This window comes from Epinephelus moara, chromosome 1, assembly GCF_006386435.1.
Source record: "Epinephelus moara isolate mb chromosome 1, YSFRI_EMoa_1.0, whole genome shotgun sequence".
In the NCBI taxonomy this organism is placed as follows: domain Eukaryota; kingdom Metazoa; phylum Chordata; class Actinopteri; order Perciformes; family Serranidae; genus Epinephelus; species Epinephelus moara.
Window position 1 is genome coordinate 27,621,269 of NC_065506.1, and position 10,801 is coordinate 27,632,069.

General features: G+C 41.7%; 1 protein-coding gene across 2 annotated transcripts in view; it reads left to right on the top strand.

The window, feature by feature from the left end:
- sbf2 (SET binding factor 2) overlaps positions 1–10,801 on the top strand; it is a 128,385-nt gene that overhangs the window by 62,439 nt on the left and 55,145 nt on the right. For both annotated transcript variants that reach the window (XM_050043650.1, XM_050043659.1), the window contains exons 10-16: positions 855–932; positions 1,167–1,280; positions 2,138–2,266; positions 2,447–2,545; positions 3,349–3,553; positions 3,752–3,861; positions 4,670–4,819. In XM_050043650.1, the coding sequence (XP_049899607.1) occupies positions 855–932; positions 1,167–1,280; positions 2,138–2,266; positions 2,447–2,545; positions 3,349–3,553; positions 3,752–3,861; positions 4,670–4,819 (885 nt within the window). The remainder of the gene's footprint in view (positions 1–854; positions 933–1,166; positions 1,281–2,137; positions 2,267–2,446; positions 2,546–3,348; positions 3,554–3,751; positions 3,862–4,669; positions 4,820–10,801) is intronic.

Sequence of the window (10,801 nt, forward strand, 5' to 3'; positions counted from 1 at the left end):
ACACTGAAGCAACAAACACAGGAGAATACTCTCTTAAAGCGAGAGAGAAATTCTCTCGAGACGCAATAAGGCCAAAAAGATTAGGGTAGGGTTTGCTATTTTATACTTTATGATTGATAGATTGATTGTTATTACAACTAATAAGCCGGCGGCACTTCCATGTACACAGAGTAACATTCGCCACACACCGTGTACAGAGAGTAACACTTGCCAGTGGCCACACACCATACACAGAGTAACACTTGCCTTTGTGGTAGGATCCACTTCTGAACTGTGTCTCGGCCGCTTCTCCGCCATGTTGCTTTCTCTTTCTACCTGCGCTCTACCTCTTGCTATGACACTCTCCGCTCTTCCTCCCCCTCCCTTCTTGTTGTGAGGAAGCATTTCCTGTGTGCCAGCGCGGGAATGTCGCCGGTCGACACGCATACTAAAAATGATATATATTGAAAAATACCGCGAGATGTTAGAGGAGCCGATCGGCTTAATCAGCATTGTGTCATCTCCTCTAGTAGTGGCTTGGGTGAAACGGACATTTACGGACCTGTAGAAGTTACGCACTATAGCTTTAATTTACAAAAATCATTCAACTATGAACACCAGGTAGACAAACCCCTGTTTATCCTTGTTTATCCACAAAGTAATTTTTAGATTCTTATACTCAGATGTGTTCAGTGACTGCTGGTAAAATTGATGTTCTTCTGTTCCTTTTTTAATTAAATCATGTGACACCTTTTATGGTATTGTATTATTAGTTCACTTGTGCTCGTCTTGCACTTATTGCAAGCTGCTCTACGTAAAAGCATTTGTTAAATGAAGACGACTAAATCATCTGATGATGTATTTATGACCCCTAGGTTTTGCACCCTGATCTGGAGATAGCAGACAATGCGTTCCCTCCGCCTCGCACTGCGCCCTCCAACCTCAAGTTGTTGGTAAGTCAGCATCACTATCACATGCCCCCCTTTCATTCACGATCCTCCCACATGAGGAGGAAACGATTGCCTTTATCACAAAAATCTCTTGTCAGTAAAAGGTTAGCGTTGGAGTGAGGTCACTAACTGACGGTAACCCATTACCGTCGAGACAAATGACATGTCTGTTGCATAATTAAGCTATCAGACTACATTTGTGGCATAGTTGTTTTATGAGTTCTGTGTGTGTTCCAGGACAAGGAGGTGAGGGCCGTCTTTCTCAGGCTGTTTGCACAACTCTTCCAGGGTTACAGGTCTTGCCTGCAGCTCATCCGCATCCATTCTGAACCCGTTATTCACTTTCACAAGGTAAGATAACAACATAATGGAATCCCCAGTGCTGAAATTCAAATTTTGCACAAACTTGACTTTCCAATATGTGACCTTAGATTAAACTCCTTTAGCGATTGCTCCGCTGCAAACACATTGTTCTTTTTCATCTGCCAAGAATGTTTTTTGAGTCCAGCAGCGAGGGTGGAATTACGTGAGGACCCCTGACACGTAAACCTGTCAGGGGTGTATAAAGTGCGTGTTTGTGTGAGGATGTGTATGAGTAGTTTAAATGTGTTGTTGAGGCTTTCATGACTCTTCCGTGATGCTATCCTTTTGTTTATGCAAACTTCGGACACAGTCCCGTAACCTTGGGCAAAGCCCGGCAATGAGCCATATGAAACGTATTAGGTTTACATTTTTGTTTTGTGCTGGAGATTTTTGTTTGTTCGTGTCTGTGGTGTCTCCGTGGTAACCCCTCAGCACATCATCCTCAAAGTACCCCACATGGATCACATTATAAACAAACGCTCCAGCCTATTCGTCTGGAATGGCTGAGTGGGGGAAAGGCTTGAGTGAACTGTTTTATCTCTTCTTCCCACAAGCACAAATAATTATGCGTAAAGTAAATTAAATTCATTTGCATGTAGTCATTTATAACTAGATTTATTCCCAGTTTTTGTACATGCTGAAGAACTTATCCATGATTTCAACAGTAAAAGTTGCCGGTCTCAGGCCCCCTTGCAGAGATATTTTTTGAAGACTTCGTAATCTTATTCTATAAATGGCTGTGATCGCTACGCTTGTTCTTCAGTCTGCAGCATGTCCATATGAACAAGATTACATTGCTCCCATCTGTGTGGGATTGTAACCGATCTAATTCTGACATTATCCAGACTGCCTTCCTGGGCCAGCGAGGCCTCATTGAGAATGATTTTCTGACCAAGGTTTTGGATGGCATGGCCTTCGCTGGCTTCGTCTCAGAGAGAGGTCCGCCTTACCGAGCCTGCGATCTCTTTGATGAGGTACTGTACCATGATGCTCCACTTAAAGCTGAACTTTATTACCCTTCACTTTTTAGCTCTAAGTGGAAAAGTTTATACGCAAACATGTTTTTTAGGAACACTGTGATACTTTTGAATGTATTTTCCTTGATGATCCACCCTGTAACTGTGTATTTTTCATTTTTGTTGTGTGTTTTGTAGCTGGTGGCCTTAGACACTGACAGTTTTAAGGAAGAAGAGGTCAGCCCTGTCAAGCTGCAGAAGCACATCAGGACGTTCTCTGAGCAGCTATACAGAAATGTAAGACTTCTTGCAAAACATATGAGACAATACGCACTGCTTTAACAGCTTCACTGGTCTGGTGGTTCAGACAGACTTCAGCTCACAATAAACATTCTCTGTTACATTCGTGATTTACTAATGTTCAGCCCACCTGCCTGTCTTGAGTGCAGACACACTGTTTCTCTCTCCTCGCTCGCCACACACAAACCATACCGAACATGTCTGTAGAGGCTCAGACACACTCTGCTGTGTTCTGACAGTGTTTACATTTAGCTTTGTTTGGCCCTGCATTGTGCCCACACGACCCATATGGCATGTTCACCAGCTCTTTGTCATCTGCATTTCTCCAGGATTTAAGTTGTTTTGTCTCTGCCACTGGAAATGTGGGGTTGATTAGAGGAGACCCGGGGCAATCATAAAAAGTTTTGGTTTCGATGTCAATACTCATACATTTTCATGATGATAATGTCTATCTGTTAACAGTCAATAAATTGTTTATACAAGCAATGTAAGAGTCACAATATTGACAAGAACACTAGATGTCAAATGTTACATCTGCCCCAACTTGCAGGAATTAATGTAACAGTATATGGGGTATAGTAGGCAGTTTAGTAAACAAAATTTTACATCTGCAAGTGTGTGCAAATGTGTGTCTGCAGCCCTTCTAATGTCGTGCACTTCAGCGCCGCTGCTGAAAAAACTCCCAGGGGAAACACTGAGGACAGACTTTAGCATGTTTTGCACGTGTTCGCTGTTTATCCACTGTATACACAGCTGTGTACCCTATTAATACTTGTGGTTCCCTTGCGGGTGTACTATAGGAGAACCCAAACCCCCACATGGCATTCCAGAAGGTGCCTCGGCCATCGGAGGGGTCCCACCTGCGGGTGCACCAGGTACCCTTTCCCCTGCTGGATGACGACAAGGTGGAGCAGATAGTGCTGGAGGGTATGGCAAAATACTGCTGCGCACCTCCTTCTACACGACCTGAGAGGAAGTGTGTCGTACCTGCAGGACCACCTGTCGGTATGGGCTAATGTTGCCTTAATATACAGTGCATGCTGTTGCATACCTGCAGTGTTTTCTTAATGTTAAATCTCTCTCACAGTGATCGTTTTAACATAACAGGTATCTGCTGAGTATGTCTTTGACTGGTGGCAAAGCTCTGATGTTTGCAGCAGCTGTAGTTTCACCCTAATCCTTTACCCTCTTTCTGTATTCCAGTGTCCATCATGGGCAAGAGTGGCTCTGTGTTCAACAGCGCTCGCAGGCTGGAGGTGGTGCGGAGCTGCATTTCCTTCATCTTTGACAACAAGACCCTGGAGACTGAAAAGGTGACACACTGTCTTTCATCAGGGGAGCTCATCAACCTTTTATCAGGCTCATTAACTGGAGGCATCTTTGCGTTGCACCCATCCAGCAGGCTGTAGCGGAGCTGTAGATCTCTCCTCGCCCTCATCATCCTCATATCTCCCAGCTGCCACACAGACAGAAATAGACAGGACCCGTAATCAAACACACTCGCAATCCATGTTGAGATCTTGCTAGCTTTACTGAGCAACAGTTTTCATTTTCACATGAAAATGAATCAGTTCACTTGTGTTTGTCTCTATTATCATCTACACTACACAAAGATGCTCTGCGTTGTGGCCCCATGTGTGTAATTCTACCCAATATGCATCCAATGTGTTTGAAATGGGATTGTTGCCAGTAGCTTTATGTATCCCTCTGGATTCATATAGGAGTTACATAATCAAGGCTTGCATCTCTGTGCTAATGTAAGAATGCATGGCATATATCCTCTGAACCCCCCACGGGCCTATAAATCTTTCACTGCCAAATGGTCGTTAATCACACAGCAGGTCGAAGTAACTGGAAGCACTGTATTGGTACATAGAGTTGCTGAAAGCGGTGAATGGAAAATAATATCAAATTACTCCATTTTAATAAATGTGATGCTTTCCCAAAAAGCCTGGAAATCTCAAGAAGCAAAGATGTCTCCCAGTTTTTTAGCAATCACAAATTGTCTATCGTCTTCTCACTGTTTTGAAATAACCTGTCCTGTCAGATCAGTCACTTTATTTTACTTTTTTTTTTTTTCTTTTTCCCTTAAACCCTCTTGATCCACCTTTCTCTTGCCAGACGCTGCCGGCTGCACTGCGCGCACTAAAAGGCAAGGCCGCTCGCCAGTGTCTGACTGAGGAACTGAGTCTTCACGTCCAGCAGAACCGCGCCATACTGGACAGCCAGCAATTTGATTACATCATTCGTATGATGAACTGTGCACTCCAGGTACGTTGTGTAACAGAAATTCACTCCAACACAAATCACACACCCCTTTGTAATGCAATTTTTTCCAATTTAAAATAAATTGACAACTGATAGTGAAGTGAGTTTTTTTTTAATCCTTTATAAAGCGACATATTTACCAGACATTCATTATTTTCAGCATCTTCAATGTGACTGTTTGCTGCTCTTCTTTGTTTTAAATAACTGTAAATTTAACAGCTTTGGGTTTTTTACTATTAATGTGACAACACAGTTAATGTGAAGATGTCGCCTTGAGGTCTAGAAAATTGTCATGTTCATTCCTGACATCTGGTTGTCTGAAAATTCAATTGATTATTATAGAACAACAAAAAAGTAATCTGTTTCTCACCCCACACATGATGCAACATTCAGTGAAATTGCATCATACATCAGTACATGTGACAGACAGTGGGAAGTCAACAGAGTTGGGGTTTTTTAAAAAAAAGGGGGTTTTCCTATAAAAAATCCCATCCATAGATGCACTGCTATATAAAGATCTTTGTCCAAATGAACATGCAGAAACACTGTCAGCATACCAATGGCAGTTGTGTCCAAAATAGTCTCAGCTCTAACCATTCTAACAGGGTGTTTTATGTGTTTGAACAGAAATGTACAGTTACTCATCCACTTAATATTGCTGGTAGGAGAGCAGTATAGTTACAGAGGTACATCAACTGGAGGTCTGAGTGGGTCTCATCCAAAACTGGCGACATTGGCGGTGGGATCTGTGTCGTGGGAGTATTGGATTATGTAGCAGTGACATCAGTAGCCAGTTCTGACACCTGTGTTCCTCAATACAGTGGGAGAGTAACTGTACAATTATGTGTAAACATATTAAAAGTCCTGTTAGCAAGTTTAATGACAGTGCTATTTTGATCTCATGTGCCTCACATTTGCCTTGTGGTCGCCTCATTTGTGATGCCTTACAAAGAAGATAACAGTGCACCCTCTGACATCAGTGTTTCTCTGTCTACAAGTCAACACTGAAAACAGCATTTCTGAGTATCTTCACCCTGGAAGGAGTTTTAGAAAAGGTCTGTTTTCAGTGACGTGCGTGAGGACTTGGCCTTTAAGACTTTGTTTCTACTGGTGTGGTCCGGTGTGTTTAGCCAGCCTGTAACAATAGAACATAATATAATTTTTAGAAAAATATTTTTGTGAATATTGTTAAAAGATTAATTCAATAAAATTTCTTAGCCAGCAGGTCACAGGAAAGTTAAGCAGATGTCTTTCTCTTTGGGATTGCTCAACAGATCTGACCTCAAAACTTCTGACCCAGATTTTGACCAAAGCAATATCTAAAACTGATGCTAAACGTCACTGCACAATAGTATGTTAATATCTGGTTGAATATGTACATGTTTTAGTGCCGTACCCCACATTTTCAGCAGATACCATACTTTATTAGTTGTCATCAGTTCTAGTTTTGCGAAATGTGTAAGCGTGTCAGTTGAACACGTGTAGTTCAAACCTGTTCCTCCTTCTTTTTCTTAATTCTTTATTTTCCTCCTTGTTGACAACAACCTGGCAGCATGACGTAGACTGAGCCCCGGTGATGCTGCTCACTGTTTATCAGAAAGTATGTTTGTCTCTATCTGGTGCCTTCATGCCTCGGCTACTTGTCAAAGGGAGTAAGTAATGTGTTTTTGTGCAGCTCGTAAAGAGTTAGTGAGGCTTCACTCAACCAGAGCCGTCAGGTCTTTATTGGTGGTTCCTCATGTTTTACTGCCTTGAATCAGCCCTTTCCAGGGATTTTAATAATTTTAAGCAGTCCTCCTTACGGAGTGCAGTTTTTATGGAGTGACTTTAGATTCCAGTCATTCTTTTTTCCCCCCCAAATGATTGAAAGCCAATTAATCCTACCATTTGCCAGGGCCAGGGACATGCAAGGTTATCTGACGTGTCATTTTGCTCCTCGATTATACACCAGGGCAAAATGAGGCCAAGCGCAGCATTGATGACTTTGGCCAATAGAATGTCTACCTGGCAAGGCTGCTGATTTCCAAATTTAATTATTTATGTCTTTCCACACATGCAGGAAGATATGAAAAGAAAAGCTCAACGTTGCATCATCCCTTTTATGCCGTGTATGTCTGACAGCAGAGATGAGCCCTGTGCTGCTGTGTGACAGGAGTTTGCCTGTGATGTGCATTTGTTGAAAAGCTAAAAAGTGGCAAGATGTCTGCATAACACCAACATCTCTTCAGCCCGGCGTCTTTCATCAGATTGATGCAAGGCTACACACTGTCCCATGTTGTGGACACAGCTGATAAACAGGCAGCCAGTGTGTCTTTTCGTGTGTTGAAATGAGATCCTGATGTGTTAGCTTTTGTTGGCCGACATGAGTGTTACATTTTTTTTAGAATTGTTCCAAAACTGGAAACAAAATGAGCTTCAACACGAAACGATGAAGAATGTAGCAAACCTCCCCAAAGGATGCCACAAGGAGATATATATGAAATTAATGATCCTGATCATAGTTGTACAGCCCGTATTTTGTCAAGGGCAGATTCTGTATAACAGGTAATCGTCATGCACATCTGGTAACTGTTCTTGTTGGACGATATATTGTCTCAGAAATAATCATAATCAATGATACTATTGTCACTTTGAGACCATTTTATGCCACTGATATAATGATAATGTAATAGCATAATAATGCAAGTACACCCTTTCAAAGAACAGTGAACGTTTAATTCTTAAGAATATTCAGACATTGGAACCGAAATAAAAAATAGCTTACATCTTTTAAAAGTACTTATCTCTTGTTAATATATACAACAAAGTATATGGTTATGATACCGTTGTTGGAGTAGCTCAGTGTAAGACTTGGCCAATGAAAACAAAACCAAGTGATGCCTTTTGCTGCTGATAGACAAGCGCCATTAGCTCGATAAGCCAGCTGGTGTGTTCCCCAGGGATGGATGGCCGGGGAGCCGGGTGGTTTGCTGGTGGTTTTACGAAGTGGAGGATGAAGTTGTTGGTAGGTTAAACTCCAAACAGCAGACTTTGGGCTGATTGCCAGGGGCTGGCAAGCTAACGATCATCAGGACTGTACATCTACCACTCCAAAAGTGCAGCTGCAGGCTACCGATAAGCTACGCTGTTTTGTCTTTGAAGTGCTGTTTTGTTTTTCTTCGGACTCTCACGGTTGGTGCACCAAAGTCTTATAATGGACAGGAAAAACCTGCAGTATATTCTGGTGTCACGTTGGCTAAAACAAATACGCATGTAAACACAACGGGCAATATCGAGATCAGCAAAATAATTAAAGTAATTTCCATATGTCATGCAATTAGTTTATGATGTAATTCTTGTGACAGCTCTAAAGTTGACAGTAGCCATCTGATTTGGTCATAATTATAGTTCATAATGAGAACTTATTAACAACAAACATTTCTACGATACAAAGTGAGAGAGGTCTGTCTCACCTAACTTTTAATATAGAGTTAAAATCTATATGTCATCACCATATAGTAATATTCCAGAGTAGAGGTCTCCAAGTGAGTTTTAAGGACTAATTTGACTCCCTTGAGCTCCTCTGGCATGCTGCTGAAAAGCCAATGATCCGCAGCCGCACATGAGGAAAGAAGTAATCATTTTACACATGGAGAAGAGATTTGATCCGGAGTGTTCTTTTGTTTACCGCAACATGAGATACAATATAGTCAGCCTTTTTTCTGATGGCTTTTGGTTTGTTTTTAGATTTTATTTTGCATTGTTTGTCATCTCTTTTCTTACTTCAAGATGGGAGCCAGGCATTTGCTCCTGGCTTTCATTTCTTGGTCTCAGCTCAGTTGTGAGGGATTTGTCTCAGATGAGCTGTGAAAGGAATATAAATAGTAAATTGCTGGGCCAGTAATTACTTTCATATTCTGTGCTCTGCCCTTTCTTTCAACGCCCAGCCACGTAAGAACCCCAAAATTATATTACAGTGTGTGTGTGTGTGTGTGTGTGTGTGAGAGTGTGTGTGTGTGTGTGTGTGTGTGTGTGTGTGTGTGTGTATGTGTGTGTTTGTGTAAGAGATCCTTCAGTGCCGAACAAAAGCCAAAGTGACCTATTCTGTAAAAAATGTTGCTTGCTCTTTGCACAATGACAGCATGATGCCTCATTAGGATTCTTGGCGTCCATGTTGATGGGACACATTGATTTTCAGTGACATCATTAATATGAGGCCAATTACAATATTTATCGTTCAACCGTCAACCTCAGGCTAAGTGACAGTTCTGTTGTCTGGTTGCAATCAGTGTTCGCAGGGGAGCAGAGCCGCGGGAAGCGGTATGTAAAACAAAAATGTACAAGAAGTCAAAGGGTAGGACATTAGAATCAGGTGGTGCTGTACCTTGTCACAACATGTTCAATATGTTTTTCTTTCTTTTCTTTTTTTTTTTTGAGGGTTACATAAAAAAATGTTGATGCATTCTTTGGAATGGTATGTTTGGAAAACGTTTACAGTGACACATTTTTCCTGTTTAAACATCTGTTGTAATCCTTATCTGTTGTTGCCATGAATCACGCACAGTAACAGCCCTCATTAAGGTATTTGAGTTAATTGCACATTTATGTGTGTGTGTGTGTGTGTGTGTGTGTGTGTACTGGTCATGGCTCCAGCTTTTAGAAGTAAACGTTGCGCAAGTCCATGTGGGGGAATGAGTCCTGCTGTGGATGTATCCTGGCATCCCAACCATTTCCTGTCAGATAGGATTATGAGCCCTCTGTGCTCTGCTCTCTCATGGCCGAGGGCCTCATGATGGTGCTCACAAACACACTCTGAATGGCAGTTTACTGTGGGAGGGGATTAGGGAAGGAAGTTCATGGGAAGTAGCCGCAACGGCATGGAGTCCATGAGTTCCGCATGAGCTTGACCGTCTGATGTGGAGCAGTGTGCTAGAACGCACGTTACACACAGATGTTGTTGGAAAGTTCGAGGGACTTTGTCTGACTGAGATGTCCGAGGCCCTGTCTACACATAAAAATATATTATTGAAAATGAATATTTTCTGCTTGTTTTGAAAAAATTAATTATGTCCTCACAACCTTTGTTTTACAAAATATCTCAGTCCGACCAGAACGCAGAAACTCTCAAAACGCTCACAGGCGTGTCTCCAACAGTCTCTCCTTGTCACAAAGGTAGTGAAGTCTACAGGTTAACGTTACCTTTTTCAAAACACCAACTGGAGATTTCATCAGCGTTAATTCCCTCTCAAAGGATGAAGGCGCTAACTCAAAGTTACGAGTGCTGCTCTGGACATGCTCAAGTTTTCCTTCCAACCCTTGTCAACAATAGTCCAACCATCTGCTGGTTCAACCGTGTGGGCCTGATCCAAAACTGTCATTACTGGCGGATTTTAAACTGCGAATGCTGAGGCGGAGCAGAAACAGTGGGTGCAGCAGATGCCTTTGTTTGTTCATGAAAGGGTGCAGCAATACTAAGTTTAAGTGCAAAATAATCATTACCGGTTTTTGGCCATTGTTGTTGTTGTTTCTAGTGTATGCTCATTACACAAAGCAACAATAGGCATGCGCAAATTGACTGGATGACATCATTGTTTCCCCAATGCTCCATTTTACATGTCCACACATAAACACAGTAACCAGATTTAAGAAAAAATCTGTACCTCTGAAGGTATTTTCAAAAACTCAGTTTTAGTAACCTTAGACACTCCGTGTGGACGAGAGGCTAAAACGTAGAGGAAAACACCGGTTTATAAACATATGTATATGTTAGGGCTGCCTCCTACTACGACCAATAGTCGTCATTTAGGGCCATTAGTCGACTAGTTGCCTTCATTGATACAATATTAATTTAATTATTAAATGATATATTTTGGGCGGGGCAACACAATGGTTTGAGTTCAAGGTCTAGTCTAGTATCAGTAACATTGTTAACACTGTGCTACATTACAGAGAAATACAAAACTGTACTAATGAACCTTCATTAATATAGGCCTATATTTTATTTTA